General features: G+C 37.4%; 2 protein-coding genes across 3 annotated transcripts in view; one reads left to right on the forward strand and one right to left on the reverse strand.

Moving 5' to 3' along the window:
- The window catches only part of shroom4 (shroom family member 4), a 117,129-nt gene that overhangs the window by 93,682 nt on the left and 4,702 nt on the right, over nucleotides 1–18,745 (reverse strand). The window lies entirely within an intron of this gene.
- Nucleotides 9,723–13,842, forward strand: leap2 (liver-expressed antimicrobial peptide 2). The gene is made up of 3 exons (XM_067580686.1): nucleotides 9,723–10,060; nucleotides 10,604–10,794; nucleotides 11,762–13,842. The coding sequence occupies exons 1-3, from the start codon at nucleotides 9,983–9,985 to the stop codon at nucleotides 11,814–11,816; spliced, it is 324 nt and encodes a 107-aa protein (XP_067436787.1). The 5' UTR covers nucleotides 9,723–9,982; the 3' UTR covers nucleotides 11,817–13,842.

Raw genomic sequence — 18,745 nt, forward strand, 5'->3', positions numbered from 1 at the left:
AGAAAGGAAAGGCTGAAAGAAAAACATCTCGACACATTTCCGTCCACGTCCTGATTTTTGGGTTTCTAATTTATTGCCAACTGGCTTCTCTTCCTTTTTTGTTGTTTAGATTTCACAGGAATATTTCTGGATCATTTGACTTTAGTTTTTGTTTCTTTGATGTGTCATGCCTGTAATCAAGCAGTTGAAGGGGTAGTTTAATGCAGAACCGGATAATTATTAAGTAGATGGTGATAAAACTGATAGGAATAAAGGAGTATAACAAAAACAACATGCAGAAATGATAAGAGGGAACAACAGGGCAAACGCAGAAAATCAGAAGAGATTTGAGACAAGTAGTAGACAGAAAAAATGAGAAAAAGAATCTATATATTGATTGTTCATCTAAAAACAAAATGCCTTAAATACTGTCCTGTCCTTGTTGTTTCCTTTTATTTGCAAAAGCTTGTGAGTATCTGAAAGGAATAATATTTTGTTGCATTTGTCACCTCACCCATGACCTGACCGACTTCTGTCTGACCATATTCATAAATAAATCCAAGCTTTTGTTTCAAAGTCCATTGAGGCTTCTGGTGAACAACAGCTGTGTTTGTAAGAGGAGATATATGGACAAGTATTTATGAAACCAGCTGCACATTTGAATAATTTTTGGGGATTTGAGGTGTAATGTTGAAGAATGACATATGTGCGAAGTCTGACACGTTCATCTGCTGAAGAGGGAAAGTTTCTCTGGGATCACCTTAAATCTCAGTTTTAAAAGTGTGCTTTTAAGAGCATTTTTGTGACAAGTTTGGAGACCAATCATGGTCCAGTCCAGTGAAGTAGGAGACATCTTGTGTCTGGAAGTTAAATTGGTCTTTAATGAGGGAGAAATATTCTAAGAATATGTACAAGGTAACTTGTTTTAAATATAAAAACATATCAGACACAAGTTATAATTCAAAGCAGACTATTTTAATATATTTTACAACATATCTGGACAGAAGCTTGACTTGGAAAACCTGCACTATTCCTGCTTATGTTACTGAATGAGCTACAGTCGCACCGCAACAATCATATGGACGTTATCTTCACTAGATCTCGAAGATGCCTGCAGATCTGGTTGCTGATAGATTTGTAACACACCTGTCACCTACAGGTAATGGAAGAGAGTTTATATCAGTGTCAGAATTTTAATAAATAATTCCTGCAGAGTGTTTTTGCACCCTGAAAACATAAATATCCCCTCAAATCAATGCAATCGATCCTTATTTAGCAGATGAAGGACATGAGTCACCGTGTTATGAAACGCACTTTGCTCTGTATTGGACAGGTACTGTTAAGTGGGTCACAGAGAAGCCGTTCATTCATCGCTGTTTACCGACACTCACATGTCACATATCTATGTGGGTTGATTGACATACACACACACACACACGTGTCTGTGCACGCATACGCACACACAGTCATGCAAATATACACACAAACAAGCACGGATGTTTTAAATATAGCTTTGATTTCTGTGTATTTCAATTTATGTGCTGCAATTTTGCATTAAAGTTGCCATAAACAGTAAATAAAGGTTGATTTGATAAGATTTCGTATATATATCTCTGTATTCTACATTTACACATTTATAGTTTTTGGATAAAGAAGTCGTCCTCTGCTGTGCACTAAATGTTTCCAGGTGTAAGATGCAGTGAAATATGATGCTACAACACTTCTGCATCGGCAATATTTTCAGCTAACACAGCAGCAAATACGTTCATTCAAGTGTATTGCAGCAAGCAAAACAACAACAATTTAACGGGCAATAACCGAAATTGTAACGTCCCTGAGGCGCAATGTGACCTTGATAGGTTGTTTATCAATGCCTGTGACTCAGAATGAGTGCAGAGCTCTTTGGCTTTTAAAACTCACTTTCCAGTTAATATAAAATACACAAAAAAAGAGAAGTAAACAAACCCCTGGACTTTTTTGTTTATTTTTGAGCAAGATTGGAGTATTTTTTGTTATTTAAGGCAGGAAAATGGTTTGATTTCATTCCTTCTGACCTCTAAAATGATAAAAAAAAGATATCTCCTTTTTTGTGATTTGGATCTGTCCAGGGGTATAGGAAAGTGTATCTACATTTTCTACCACTGAGATATATGTGCAAACACATCAGAGGTACAAATTTAATTTGAATTGCAACAACAACATGGCACAAATGGGGGTAAAATCAGGTTACAAAAAAGCAAAAGAAAGAAATTACATCAATGACACTTTAATAAGAGTTTAGTGAGTAAAGAAATGTTTAATTCAGGCACAGTCTGTTTTTATTCTGCTCCAGGCTCCACAGTGCTGCTCTGTTACCGTAACTCTGTTATTGAGTGACTGGAAACCTTCAGTTTTACGGGACCTCCGTGTGTCTATTTCCTGAAGGGTTTTTTGTGCGCGTGTCGTTTTGTCCTTCTTATCTTAATCTGCTGAGACAGATGTTACAGAAATCACACACTAAAAAGCACACGTTAGCGAGACTGATTCCCGTAAACCTCTCGCACATGGAGGAAAGAAGTGACCTGTTACTAATCACATTAGACAGAAGCCAGACACAGAGACAGAAAGGTCGGTTATTACAGAGAGAGGCGGCTGGAGTAAAAATGTGTGTGTATGTTGTGAGCGGTGAAGTGAGTCACACAGGGTGATGGATGTTTGCATTTACTGTATGCTGGGTGTCATTGTTTTTTTACACAATACCTGGAATTAGTGAAGCTTTTTATCTCCTATGTGAGCAACAGATCTAGATTACTGTTTTTTAAACAGGCATCATGAGAACCTGTATAGTGAATCACCACAAGTGTGGTTAACATATTATACTGTTACTTGTGCCGTTATCTATGGAAGTTTAGCATGATAACATGCATGTATGGGCTGCAACTAACACTGTCAATTAATTTGTCAATTATATTATATAATTAATTATAATTAGTCAATTATATGTTAAGTCTATAAAATTTTCCAGTCCAAGGTGACGTCTTCAAATATCTTAAAACAGTTTAAAACTCCAAAATATACGTTTAACAAAGATCCAAAACAGAGAAAATCAACAAATCTTCACATATGAGAAGCTGAAACAAGAATATTTGCCACAATTACTGTCATTTCCCATTTATCAGCTAATCAATGAATCCACTAATCGTTGCAGCACTACAGGCTTGGTCATTGGATGCTAACATACTGACATTTAAAACCAGTAACCACCATTAACTCAATAGAGACCATTAGCCGCATCCCACTGGGACCACATTTAGCCAGAGTCTTCAAGAACTCAGCATTTACCACAAACCATTAAACACCAACAGGAAGAGGAAAACTTTTGTGGTGTATGACATCATCATGACATCAGATCGCATGTGATGCATCGTTGAAACAACAAAGACCCTGGAAAAGACTGAACAAACATGGGAACCAGACAACATTGGCTGAAAGATCAAGGAGGACAGAGAGACAATCTTTGAGCAGAGACAGAATGAAGGTCATGAACTTTGTTTGACCTGTTTGTGGAGCTGGATGAAAAGTCAGACGATCACCATGCCGCTGTAGTCTGGTTAGAAATATAATAATTAATGTGAATCCTTATTTATTAGTAAAAATCTATATGTTACATCCTTGTGAGTACATTATAAAGTAAAGCATCACTGGTATCCATTCCCTTAAATGCAACCTCAAATTCAAATGTTTCTCTTCTTCATGTGAGATGATGCTTGGTGGTTGGCCCAATTCCCATCCTGGACAATAAAGACATAAAAAAAAATGTAAATTACAGATATTTAGACTGTGTGCACAGACCAAAGTCGCCTTCCTTGCATCACGTACCAATGAACCTGGACTCACTTCTGTTACGGGTTGACAGGTTGCCAGATCAGACAAACATAGAACAGCAAACAGAGCTCCTGAATCTACAGAGTTTATGTAGCACATTACTGAAAAATAGATATAAATACAGAGCTGTAAAAAGAAAAGCTGGGAAAATGATACTAAAAACTGAGGTTGATAAAAACAGAGCTGCTCGAGTAGCAGAAAACTCTTGGTTGGACAACTTGGTGGGGAAAGATGGAAAATATGTTTTTTGTTAGTTAACAAGCTGATCAGCCATGGGAAAAGAGATTTGACTGGTAATGATCCAAATTCATAATTTACAGACTAAGCAAAAAGGCTTATTATCATTTACTCCAGCAGGATCATTTGACAAGCCACAACACATAACCACAACACCAAAGCATCTGAGGCAATAAAGTCCCAAAGGTTTTTTTGACTTAAGGCTGTCTTTTGGCTTTGTAAAATTTAACCGCCTTACATGACAACAAATCTATGGATTCACCCGTGAGGCAGCGGTACCACCACAAATCTGCAGTTCAGTTGGGATAAAGCTACACGGGTTGTATGCAAACTAATGACATGTTAGCTTTCATACATTTGAAGTTGATTATTTTTAAGCCACATAAGCAGCATAAGCATAAGTGGGAATTCTTGCCTTTCAATCATGCATCATGGCATCACTATTTTCAAAGGGAAACTAATTTCAGTGTCACTGTAACTGCTGTAAATTTGTGAAATTTGAGGCCCAAATTTGCACCATTGACAAATAGCAAACCACAGTGCTAACCTTTAAATGAACAGAGAGCCAGAGAGTCCAAAATAGGAAGCTATCGTAGCTTTTTAGCTTGTTGCACCGTCCACTTTTAAATACCGAAATATAAAAACTGCTCTACAAACGAGGCTTGTTTTGTCAACAGTTATGAAACAGGAGTCAATGGCACAATTATGTCTTGTGGATAATCTTTCTTTGCTTGTTTTTCTGTTAGCAACCGAGCTAGCTAGTTTGCTAACTGACAGGTGAATAAGAAGTGCTAGCATGTTGCGGTCACCAAGCTTACAGTGAGTTCTCTGCTTCACAGTTCTTTATTCAAACTTTTTTTTTTTTTTTAAGTGGGCCCTAGTAATCAAATTTTTGCTTAACTTCTCCTTCTTCTTCTAAGATTGATTTTGCTCCACTTTAACTCGTTAAATGAGATTAGGCCACCTGGTATTTTCTGGCGCAATTAGCCTGTGAAATACTCCTACCACAACTCCTATCCACAATCTAATATATGCTACTGATAGTTATAAATTTGTATAGCAAATACAGTGCAGCTTTAAGACTTAATAATGATCAGAATTACAATAATTACAGTTAAAATTGAAATATGCATATTATGCAACCCTGCTGAAAAAACCAGCATATACTAGCTTAAGTTGGTTGCTGGTTTTAGCTGGTCTTAGCTGGTGTTAGGCTGGTTTAGTTGGTTTACCAGGCTGGACAAGCTGGTCAGGCTGGTCTATGCTGGTTTTCTCAACAGGGAACAACTCATTAAATAATCTTTGGTTCCCTGATTGTAAAATCATAGGTTCTTTTGATCTAAGTTACTTCTGATTACTTTTTAAGAGAGATAAGATATAAGCACTGCCAGAGTCACCATATCCACTTATCAGGGAAGTATTGGCTTTGACTCAAGGCCTGTCCATATTTATAGAGCTTTCTAGGTAACAAACTTCTGTGAACATCACCCTGCAGAGTCCACATGCGGACTAAAAACTGGTCAGGTGAGGTCATGCCTGCAACTTTCCTTCGATCCGTTTCATTCCCTCTTACTTCATGGCAATCAGAGTTTAAAGTTCAGACGTCACTGGATGGTCAGAGAGTTTTTTTGTTTTTTTTTTCCTGACCAGAGGATGGTGGTGTGACCAAGAAAGGAAACAGGCTCAGTCAGTCCATAAAGGCTCCAGTCTCTGCTGAAGTGCCCTTTAGCAACATAGTGAATTCCCTCCCATAAAATAAAATGTACATTAAAATGGAGAGTGTGCATCTTTAAGGTCTTTGTAGGAGAGATCTCGATGAAATAAAGGCAAAAAATTAATAGTTAGAACCTACGCAGTATCTTTAAATTTCTATTCATGCAATATTAATGTATTGTCTCTGATTTTGCAGCCGCTGGGCTTCATCTGATGATTAAAGCGTAAATCAGGAACTTTGTCCAGGTTTTTGTCCTCTGCAGGAGCAACAGGTCAACGGCAGAGATGGTCTCCAAGTAGCAAATAATGCAAAGATTAAGTGTAATTTTAACACCTAAAAACAATACAACATTGTTGTACAGGAGGCACCTGACAAGCTATGAAACTCATAATTTCTCACTAGAGACATTCTTCACGACACAGATTGATATAATTGTAAAGTTGGACACTGTTCTCAATAGGTATTGAGCAAAATCAAAATGAAAGCTATCACAAGCTTTTAAAATCCTTGTATTTAAGTTGACAAAAGTACAAACTATAAAGAGTCAAGTAAAGGTCTGTGGCTAAGCTGGAAACCAGGGTTAGAATGGCAGCAATGGTAAAAGTTCACTGTCATCAAGTGATAATACACCCGCTCACTTTAAGGTAACTTCAAGGTAACCAAAGTTCAGCTGTCAGCACAGGTCATATTCAGTGTGATCTACAATATGTGTAGTCAGGACTTTGATAGAGTTGGAGTTAATATTTTAAATCCTGATTTTCTAAATGATTTTATTTAGCTTAATTTAAATCTTTTCACTATAAAGATGAATATAAATCAAGATCACATCACAGGAAAAAGGCATAAAGCAAATAGAAATGCATTGTGTCTATGACATCATGACATTGATAACTATCAACTGATAAGCATGAGAATCATTATATAACAATGAAAGTGCCCTATAAAATGTGATTATTTTATGATCACTGATGCCTGAAATAGATTGTGTGTGGAGTGCCAATATAACTCAACTGCGTATTTATCTGATTTAAATATTTAAACTAGTTGCGTAACACTTTGCATCTCTTTTTTTTTACTAACTCTATATTCTGAAACTTCTCTATATCTGCAGACTGACTCAGCCTGTCAAGTACGATGAGTCATGCTTGGCGATAATATGTGATGCAGATGTTCTGAGTTTATGTAGAGCAGGATTCCTGTCAGTCTCGTGCACCTCTGGGGGGCCTTTCAGTGAACAACCTAACAGGAATCAGCAAAGGAATTTTCCATTGCATCCATCTGTGATCCTCTGTGCTCCTTTCATTAAATCGACTATTCTTTTCCTCTCTTTTTCATTTCTCTGAGTGTTAAAACACACTTTTGTTTTGACTCCTTCGGGAAAAAACATCCCTGACTCTTCCAGACTGACCTAGATTGCCGTTGCAATCTAGGTCGTTTGGATAAAACTTGTAATAGGAACATTATTGTATTGTGATATTATACTATAATACTGTGATTTTTTTCGTTCAGAGGCCAAATTCAATGATGTTTTGACCCACAAAACCAACTCAAAAGCCTTGATACTCTTTAAAAACAGTCCTGCTGGAAACTGAGTTCCCGAATTCTTGCAAAGACAACCTTCAGGTTTTCATTTTGTTGTGAACCATGAAATGCAAATGTCCTGCAAAAATGTCGGCGCATTGACCTTTGTCTTACTAACCCAGTTGATGAGTTCCAGCCATGTGCACGCAGGCTCCCGTTTTTATTACCCAGTCCAGGTTCACTCAACACAATACGCCTGACACACTGCATTGTGAATGTTTAATGCAAGAAGCCTGCAGCAGAGTTTTGAGCATCTTTCAAGCCGGTTATCAAAGTCTAAAATTTGCAGACATAAGTGCACAAGTGTGTACTTGGTGGGTCACGTGTATAATTAGGAAATGCCACAACCTATTGATCCCTTTGTAGTTAAGATTAGGATGACTCCTGTCACTGCCCTCGACCAAGGCCTGACCTTGGGACTGGACTTGGTCCCCATGCAAGCGCTGCTGTGTGCCTGCTTACTGCTCCTAAACAGCTAATGTAGAGGAGTTAGTTACAAGTATACTTCATTACTCTCAACGTGGATTGATAAACACAACGTAAACATAACTGATTGCAACTTTGAGAGTTTGACTTGCAAAAAATAATCGTCTTTTAGCCCAAATGGGAATGTGCCAAAGTGTATTATCCCCATTTTATCAAACAACAAATCTAGAATGTGTTCATGTGGACTATCAGCTTTCACGTCATCACTGTCCAATGAAATGTACAACTTTTTGTAAAAAAGGAAAAGCAGCCTTGTCTTCGATATTGCTGACAATGCATTGTTCAAGATGATTCTGTGGGGTTTTAAGCCTAAAACTATATCTTAGGCTTTACCATTTTATCTGAAAGTATAAAGTCAAACTGAAATTTGAATTCTTCTCACTTTTTGTGTATACAAACTGATACTGCAGCTATTGTGCATATTTTTTCATTTAAAAACAATATAACATCATTTGTGGATGTACTGTATTTGACCTCTGAGTGGAAATTTCCCATGGCAATGGCCGATAACTGAGAGCTGTAAAAGTCCATGGTACACTACCATATAGCAGATAGCTGTTTTCCACATAGTTTCAGCTGTCTATCATTAGTGATTTAAACCATCTGTCCCGTTACAACATCAAGGAGGATTCATCATGCTGTCAAGTTTGTCTTCCACTTGACAAATGGAAGCTTGTTAGCCTAGCTTGCTAGCATTAGCTTTGATTCCCACTGGATGCTACTTTTAGTTCATGTTAAAGCTGCTGAGTCAGGACAAGGGTGTTTAGCTAACGGTAGCTGTCTGTCTTTAGCTGTGGTGGTGGGAAATGATGTAGTGTGGACATAAGCGCTGGCAGGCAAATATTTTTTGTTGTTCAGGACAGACCGCAACTATTTTTAGTACCTTCAAAGTGATATTGCACCAACATCGCCAGTTGGTACCAAAATTCATGCCAAATGGAGAACACCAACATAGAGGATGCTAACCAAATACCAAGGTTACATGTTCTGATATTCTAATTTCTCAGCAGAAATTAATTTTACAAACATGGCGATAGATGGTTTTCTCTGGACTGCACACAGACACGAGTCCAGACTTGTCTTCAGGTTGAAGACAGACCAGTATTCAAATATATGGAGCACACATTCTGTACGCATCAGTCACGTGCCAGGGTCGTATGTACTGTGTACGTGCTTATGTAAATCACTCCTGCTGTGTTCATCCATAGTATTCAGGCTGTGTATGTTGTATAAGTGGGACTGCCAGATTGCGTCAGGTCATGGGCATCGGTAGACAAAGCAGATTGATAAAGTCTTATCTTGGTGCAAGTTGATCTTAGTGGCCCTTTAAACCCTCTTCACCGAGCTGCGTCTCTCTGTTGCCGTTCCTTAATGTTACTACCACGTGTGCTGCTTCTGGCTCACATTATCTGTCTTAAATCTTTGAATCGTTTGAATGTTAAAAAATAGTAAGGAAATTACCTTCACAATTTCTCAGAGGCCACAGTGACGTCTTCAATTTGCTTGTTTTGTGTGACTGACTGTCTAAAACATTAAGATTTTCATTTTACTGCCATATATGACAAAAAAGAACGGCAAATGATGGAAACAATTATAAAAATAGTTAATTTTCTGTGTAAAAGAAGAAGATAAAGAGAAAAAGTGTGTGTTTGTGTTTGAGATATTGAGACAGAGTGAGGAGGAGTGATGGTGTTGAATGGCCTAATTTAAGGAAATTACTATTTTTCCGCAAACACATGTCACATTTGAGCCAGAAAAGACAGATGAGAGAGAGAGAGAGAGAAAGAGAGAGAGAGGGGTTGACGACACATCGTGGACTGTGACTCTTTCTCTCTCCCTCCCTCTTGCTGTGTCTCTCTTGGGATCATGGCCTGTCTATATAAAGGACAACCCAGCCTTCTCGCCGGTGCCACAGCTGAGTTTGCTGAGCCAGGCTGACTTGAAGAGACCTCCAGCAACCCTCCGACTAATGAACACCTGACTGACACGACTTCCAGAGTCACTTATTAGGACTCGAGACTCTTCCAGAAAAGTTGGAGAAGGTTTGGAGATCAAGGAGGTCAGATTTCCTCAAGACTGAAGAGCAGCAGGACACTTGAGTGCGCAAAAGAGCGTAAAAAGATGCAGGAGAAAGTCTTCTTCACCCAAAGGAAAGCAGCAGTAGCACTTTGCCTTGTGCTGCTAATGCTGGCTCAGCAGGTGAGCAGTTGAACAGTCTTGACTTGAAGGAACAGTTGTGATCACTAAATCTGGATAAGAAATGTGTCTGGTGTTAAATCAAATGATGGATGAGTTTATTAAAAGATGGATTTATGTTCAAAGGGGGATTCCTTGTCTCTTGTTAGTGCAAACCGCAATCCAGTTTTCTGTGTTTTGAGTATTTGAAACAGATGTTGCACACTGCAAAAAAAATAAGATTGATTAAAGGAATCCAGATGAATCTATAAGGAGAAATGGAGCTGAAGGTTGTTTTTTAGAAAATGCAACACAAGTAAGACATATTTGTGGGGCAAGAAAGAAGATAAAACATAAAAGTGCAAATCTCAAGGGCAACTTACTAGCTGATGAAGACTGTGAGATGCGGAAAAAGCTACAAAGTGAACCTTTAGTTAAGATTGTTTTGTCAGAAGTGAGATATTTGGAATATATATACTCAGAGTATGTTTAAATGTGAATGAAATGCATTTTGTGTCTTTGTTTCCTGCTTGGTTCTTTGCTAATGCTCATTTCCATGTCCATCAGGTGTGTGCAGGTCCATTGGCCTCTCGGGTCCAGTCCAGTTCTGACCGGAGTGCGGGTTCACAGGGCGAACACACCGTCGTCCACACTCTGAGGAGGATAGCTCGGATGACCCCGCTGTGGAGGATCATGAACAGTAAACCATTCGGAGCTTACTGCCGGAACAACTACGAATGCTCCACAGGACTCTGCAGGTAAATGTGCCTCTTTGTATAAATGACCCTTTGTGAAACATGTAATAACCCATCATGTCTGAAGTTAAAAATGTTATAAAGTCATTTATTAAGGGTTTAATTCATTAAGTCTGCAGCTGTAAGTGTTGATAAGTTGTTAATAAATAGATTTTGGTCCAGATCAAACAGTCCAACCCATCTAAGGGATTTTTCACAACCTGGCAACCCAAATGTTCTTATTAACAGCTTATAACTGTTTTATAAAGCATTAGTAAGCCATTAATTAACCATTAATAAAGCCATTAGTAACAATAAACCCTTTATAAGGGGCTCTATATAAGAAAGTGATACCAAATTGGGTCATTAACAAGTAATTAAGTAGAGAAATGTTTAGTGGAAGCATTAGATGTCAGTTTTTTCATTGAGTATGTTTGCATAATCTCTATTTAAGATACATTTAAAACCACATCCACAAGGCTACATTTTGGTTTCTTGCATCTCCATGAGGATCTCTGCATCTAAAACTGAATGACAATGAATCTGAGTGAAAGCAGGAAATGTAAAGTTTACTAACTGCTACAGTAACCAACTGAAATTGATCAGCAAATGCAGCTTAGACCTGGTTGCTGTTTAACTAATCTTGCCGGCTGTGCTAGTTTTTAGCTAACAACCCTCACATAATCAATGTCTTATAACTTATCAATAAAGCATTATTGGTAATTGACAATTAATAAAGCCATTTGTGACAATGTAGAGCTTAGTTTTAGTACACAGAGAGCTACTTGTGGAAACTTGCTATGCTGACCAATTCACTGAGTACAAAAACTATATTTCCATATATCTATAATAGCACCAAATGTATGACATTAATCTTTAACAAATCTTACTGTACTGTTATGCTGCTGAACTAAATACTTTGGAGATTTGTAAAATGAATCCCATCTTATTTATTTAGTTATATATATATTTTTTTGTCTTTCCTCTTCAGGGCGGGACACTGCTCCACCAACCACCGCTCCCTCTCGGAGGCAGTCAACTACTAGCCCCCAGACGTCAGCGTGTTTACATGAGTGTACAGCCATAATCCTTATGATTACTGGGATATGAACTCATCCAGGCCTTTTTAAAAATGGAATTTTGCATTTATATGCTGTGCTATTGTGTTGCTGATGTTATCTACATATTCTTGAATAGCAGGTCCAAGAAAAGGCATGTGAGGGAGGGGGGGGGCAATCAATGCTCCACCTGATCACATTTCAAATGGCAAAAATGAGAAATATCGCTAGAATTAAGACAACAGGAGGTCGGCTGAGGCAATGGGTAAAGTGCAAAAGTGTAAGAGTGTAAGAAGGGAGTCATTATGTCTTTCATACTTGATATTTTCTATAATAGGATGTGATTATTAGTGGCTGAGAACTAACTAACAAGTCAGGTTTTAAACAAGGGTACAAACAAACGCAAATACTTAAAATTCCAGCACTGTTTGACCAAAACCTTCCAGCTATTTTTAAGAGAGCTCAGAGTTTGTGATTCAAGGTTTTTAATCTTGCAGGCTGTGTCCTACCAAAGACTGTGGCCTTGAACTTAACTCCACACAAGATATTATTAAGTCTGATGTCTGCATTGCTTCGTAACAATGTTTTATAGCTGACATCCTGTTGTTTCACTAATATATCACATCTTTGACAAGACACATTTTTTAAAAATTTAGCAACTTTTGTGCCGTCTCTAGATATAAAACCGGAAGATTCTGGTAATTTCATGAAGGCAAAGCAAACACTTCTTTTTTTTTTTTTAGCAAAGAGACTCTTTATCTGGTGGTTATTTTTGTGACAGATAATGATGGAGACGGTGCAGCACACAGAGGGAAGACTCTGTGTCTTTTAGAGGCTCCTGACCTCTACATTTTTCTAGATTTCATCATTACTGTCTCGTGTCATACATGATAAGTTATCTCTTGACTGTGTGCTTGGAAAGTCTTATCGTTCCACTGATAATGTGCTGCATGGAAACACATAGGCTTCCCTTTTCATCTGTATAATGTGTAATGTAGGATAGATACAGTGGGGTTACTGCGTTTTTCCTGATTAGTTGTCTTTTTTTCCCAATTCTGGCAACAATTATAGCACTAAATTTGTCATCTTAAACCCAAGAATTAAAAAAACAAGACAAAATCGTGACTAAGAGTTTGAGAAATAGTGACAAAAGGGTTCAAAAATGAGAAAAATGTCAATCGGGTGTTGAAATTGAGAAATAGATGGGAAAAAATGAAAGAAAGGGAGCAAAGGTTACAAAATATTGATGCAATGCTTGGGTCCCCTCAACATTTTCATATCTTTATGTTGTATATTTTATTTTTTTTTATCGTTAAAACATATATTTAAAGTGGGCGGAGCTTCTCGTTAAAAAAAAAATCAATTTTAGTTCAGCTTCATCTGCTGAGCTCAGCGTTATTGAAATTCAAATATTTTATGAATACAATAGAATAAATGAAAAATACAGTAAACATTATTTACAATTTCTATAATGCATGCATATTAAGTTTGTGTAATTTACATCCTGCAATGATTCTTAGATATTTTATTTATTCTATCCATTGTTTAAATGTCAGAAATGTACCCCTTTGCATCATTTTATTTCGTTTTTTTTTTTAAGTGTTTATATTTTAATGGTTTATTTTAGAATAATCAATCATCCAGACTGGATTTTTTTCAACTTTTCCAGTGAGAACTTTTAGATATTTACTTGCTCAGACAATCTTACATTTGTAACCAATAACAGAAATGTAGTAGTGTAGAAGATGTATCTTGGCTGAGTGTACAAATATTAGGAACAGATTCCTAACTTTCTTTCTTTTTTTTTGCACAACTTTCTCTTGTAAACGGGATCACAGATTTCACCTGCAGAGTTTACTTCATGCACAGAGCAGGTGTTTGCTGATGTTTCGTACACTCAGCATGTTTGAGTAGGATTGCACTTTCAAACCCAAAATTATCTTTGTACTGTGTACTGTCTACTGTATGTACTGTGTTACCTACATGTAGAGGGCCGGAGAAAAAGTGGAATAAAGCATCAGAAAAAAGACAAAGTCGACGCTCCTGTGATATTATTTTTTTCTTATTTTGGGGAATTATTTATCTAAAGCACATAATTGCTTTTAATAACAGTATATATGTAAAAACTAAGTATCACCACTGTATGAGTGCACACATTTTACAGTTGTACGACTGTTAAACACCTGAGAGAAAGAATAATCTTTCAATTGAAAGAAATAATTGTGCAGCAGAGAGATAAAGTTACTGTTGGTGATTAAATGTTTTATGTTAAACTGAAAGAAAACATTCGTTCTCTGTGGCAGAGTTTAAAGTCTGTTATAATAGATAATATATATATTATCTATATATAAAGAAAGGCATATTCTCATGTCAAATGACATGCACTTGAGTGATGAATCTCATGAGTTTAGACTTTTTCTTGAAACTTGACGTTAACAGTCTTCTGACTTGGTTTAAGATGGAGTTATATAAGAGCGAGCAGTGAATCAGCTCTTCCTTCTCATGAGAATATACGGATATACAGCAGTTAATCAATGCTGCGCAAACATTCGGCAGCACAGACAAGCAGACAGACAACAGATGATACCTCGGGTTATCACATCTGGGTGTGCTTGGGTCAACAAGAGTGGACGGCAACATATATGATATGAAAGTGAAACAGAAGCTTATACTCATATGTTTATTGTCTTTAGATTATGTTGTATTGTTTTATGTTATGCTGTCTTACAACTAAGTGAACAATTTAATATAATAGTCCGTCTCCTGCGTCTCTCGTGGAAACATGTTCCACTGCTGGTTCCCAGCAGGTGCGGATAAGTTAACAAAAACTAGCTGGAAAATTCGGCCTTCAGCTTCTACTTCTCAGTAAACAGAAAGCAGAGAAGAAAACTCCCTGAAGAGGAAACATAGATAAGGCTGTGAATGAATAGAAGGAACATTGTGCGTTAATTAAAAGACACCTGTTAGGATGACGGATATGTTGGACGTTCTGTGACGACACGCCTGCATGTATACAGAATCTCTTTCAGCCCAGCAAACTGGAAGATACTCTGGATGTCACGATAAAACTCTGAAAGACAACTTGCTCTGTGAATTCATCTTAAATTTACACCACAGAAAGAAATCAATATATATTTTAAAAAGTATTCAATGTGCTCTCACAATTGTTACTCACTGTTGGTGAAGGGCGAATTTCAACATGTTTAGGGCTCAAAAGTTTCATAAAGTTTAGGACTGGGCTTTAACTTAGATTTGATAACCAACTGTATAGATGTATATTTTCATTCTCATTTTCATGACTTTTGTCTGCATCTAATGACCATTAGATTTCTACTCAGTGTAACTGTGTCAAATTGAATCTCACTGCCTACGTCTGCAACGCTTTTCAGTGATGCTGTGAGAGAATTGAAAGTGATTATCAGGCCATATTGATGTATTATTTGTGATTAAAGCAGAAGAGGAACACGGTTATTTATGGTGATTCCAACATACAAAACAGGTAGTAATTTACCACAATTCTTTCTCCTGTTTACGCCACAGAGAAGAAGAGTAATTTAAAGAACAGAAACCCAGAAGAAAGGTAATTGATACAGCAGGATCAGGTTGGGATTTAGAGTTGTGTAAGTGCGTTTTCCTCTAACTTAATTGATTGACTTCTGTATGTTCCTGTATGTGCTCTAGTATCATTATGACCTCACCACAAGAAAGATGCTACCTTACGTTTAGAAGCTATATTTAGTGATTAAACTATTAAATAGAAACTACCACATAAAAAGTATTTCTTTTTTATGTTGCATGAGGTGCCTGAGTCGGGAACCTTAGCACAAAGGCTGCATGGGAGCAATGTTTGCATAAATGTCTTACTCAGCAGAAATCACCTGGATGTTCACATCTGTTTGAATGACATATTGATTCCTGTTTGGCAGCAGCAGCACCACCAGCGCTAATCTGAAACTCCTGTGACTCCTGTGACTCCTGAGTTTATAACATCTGCAGCAGTGCAGGATAATGAGGGCAACGCTATTAATGCAGAACCTGAACAACATTCTGACTCATGAACTCTGATTCATCCGCTTTTTTTTTTTTTTTTTTTTCATTTTTCATGCGCTAACTCGAAGCCAAATTTGCTGTTAGTGTTCAAAAGTCAAACAGCTGTTGGCGTCAATGTTCATTCTTTCACAACAACACTCGGGGGTCGAGCCAAGTGTGTGAATGGAACAAACTGAGAGAGGGCTGGAAATCATGGGGATTCAAGAAAAATTATGTCTCCAGAGGGATTTTTTTCACTTCTTGAGAGAATGTGCAGAGTCACCAGAAATGTGTGTTTTGCATATGTGTGTTTAGTGAACATACATGTGAGTATTTGTGCATGTGCTAACATTTATAGACAAAAACTTGTGATGAGTCTACACACGTCAAGTTTTTTCGCGTCCCGTCACAGACCTGCTAAAAACTTTTACCTTTTTATTAACCATCACCACAATCTTTTCTTAATTTTAAAGCAGCTAAAATCAACATTTTTTAAAAAGATGTATGAAACGACAGTGTGTAATATGAGAGTGATGAACCTACAGAGAATTATCAACAACTCTGTAGCTCTGCTCGGCTTTACAGAGCTTCATACCGAGCTTCAGTTCATTGTTTAGCTGTCCAGCTGCAACTTTACTGTTTTGGTTCACCCTTACCGCTCTCATAGTGTTGTTTTACACTGCAGCAGGCAGCTGTTAGCAACTAGCTGGTGAACATAGTGGAGCATTTAGCAGCTTAAGAGCCAGGTATTTTCCTCAGGAGTTGATAAGAGTCCAAAAACAGAGCTGAAGAAGTGTGAATATTGGATACATTCATCTGATGGACAGAAACATGACTCCAAATGAATGATAATGTTGCTTTATAACTGCTGCTATCAGGTTCGCCATATAAACTAAAAAAAAATAAGCAAATGTTTTAGTTGCTTAACTGTAATTATACCTTAACCAGAGTTTATTTGCCAAAGCCACAATCTTTCACTAACTTTAACCACACCACAGTTTCCACTCACAGATATTGTAGAAAGCGAGAATTTGAAATAAATGCTTAAACTGGACGTAACAAATGTTGTCATTGAACATATTCTGGGGTTTTCAGTGTTCTTTTCTGCTGATTGGGATGGAAGAACTCCTAACCTCCATTTCCCCCAACAGCTTTGGGATGAACTGGACCATCATCCCACGTCTTCACTAATGCTCTTGTGGCTGAATGGGAGCAAATCCCTGCAGCCAGAATCCAACATCTTGTCTTCCCAGATGAGTGGAGGCTGTCATCGCAGCAGATTAATGCTGATGAGATATGCGTCCGTATACTTTTTGTCATATATGTGGCATAACTCACTCCAGCCTGGGCACAAAGGGAAATTTGAGCAATAAAAGCCTCTATTTTAGAGGCTTTTAGAAAAAGCAGGCAATGCACTCCGCTTTTAAAAAGTGTGTTTACTGTTTACTGTCATATTGTGAAAAGTTTATGGCCCTTTGGCCTGATGATGAATTTGGCTGCTTCCTCCATATCGCCATAAATCAAATGTTGTCTAAGCAGGAGTCATCTGGTATTCTTGACTTGCACTCAGTGTGTGAAAGCATCCATTTATAGATGTCAGGTGGTCAGACGGCAGCAGAGACTGTTGTTGATGTAATGTTAAATATCTAGAATACTGATCAGAGGTCAGTTTGTCATATAACATTTTCTAACGGGGTTCAGTAGGCGTCCAGGCATCCGTTCCATTATGAAATAGCACAGCCTTTAGTCTGCTTTCATGTCTGTTTGAGAGAAGTGTGCTTCTTTTATTTCATCAGTAAAATTACAGGCTGTAATTGCCTTTCCTTTCATTTAAAAGCCCCATGAAATGGACTCTTTAACCTCCTGGAAAACAAGCTAGGTTTCCATCCAAATTTAGTACAAATTTCCAGAATATCGGCAAAAGAAATTCAAATTAATGCACGTTTCCATCCACTGCCGTTCTGCAAGAATTCATTTTTCCAGTCGAGGCCATTAAACCATTTCAGAAGAAGCAGCTGTAACGAGATCACGTAATTAAAAGAGCAGCAGTCAAACCTCAAACAGTGAATAATAATAATAAAAAAATGGATACATGATGGAAATCTGAAATTTTCTTGTTTGTATTAATTGAAGGAGTGTTACAGTCTCCTCTGTCCACACAGATCTGATGTTTTTGCCACTGTACGTCATGATTTATTCACTCAGTCTTTGTGGCTTTTTATTTTTATTGATACATTAACTTTTCCCCCTCAGCCAAGTGTAAAAACTTGATTTTTAAAGATTTTGTCAAATTTTTGGCGAACTACACATGTTTTCTTAGTAGTAGTAAACTGAAAATGCGAATAAAAACAGGTGGATGGAAACACACCCAATCACCCCTTGAAAGAGAGGGAATTTTTAATGGTGAACTCATGTTTACCTTCTGTCTAAACATACAATTTAAAAAACTGACCATTTTCATTCATTCATTTCATTAATGTTATTAATTCTTCCTGTGCTTTTCCTGCTATGATATGCTTAAGGTATATTAAATAACCTCAAGTTCTTTTTGATAGCAAAAACAAACTGTCTCTCCTTCACAGTAATTATCTGTCAATAGTTTGCATTTTTAAATGATCAACATGAAATTACGTTGCGTTAAGAAGAAAATATGCTGTTTCATGGAGTCTGTAAATACAGAGATCTGAGGCATGGACATTTATCAAACCCTTTCGAGGTTATGGTTTACTGGTTTGAACTTTGTCCGTGTTTCATGGTTCCTCATGGGATTAGGAGTTTCCGAATTACAGTGCTGCTTAAAGTTTATGAACCCTTTAGAATTTGCTCTATTTCTGCATAAATATGACCTAAAACGTGATCAGATTTCCATGTAAGTCCTAAAAGTAGAT

The sequence above is a fragment of the Thunnus thynnus genome, chromosome 22 (assembly GCF_963924715.1).
Source record: "Thunnus thynnus chromosome 22, fThuThy2.1, whole genome shotgun sequence".
Lineage (NCBI taxonomy): Eukaryota > Metazoa > Chordata > Actinopteri > Scombriformes > Scombridae > Thunnus > Thunnus thynnus.

Bases quoted from the DNA above. Each gene is read 5' to 3' on its own strand.
- leap2 (XM_067580686.1), top strand. From the start codon at position 9,983: ATGCAGGAGAAAGTCTTCTTCACCCAAAGGAAAGCAGCAGTAGCACTT. The intron at 10,061-10,603 runs GTGAGCAGTTGA...CATGTCCATCAG, and splicing joins TGCTAATGCTGGCTCAGCAG to GTGTGTGCAGGTCCATTGGC. The intron at 10,795-11,761 runs GTAAATGTGCCT...TTTCCTCTTCAG, and splicing joins TGCTCCACAGGACTCTGCAG to GGCGGGACACTGCTCCACCA.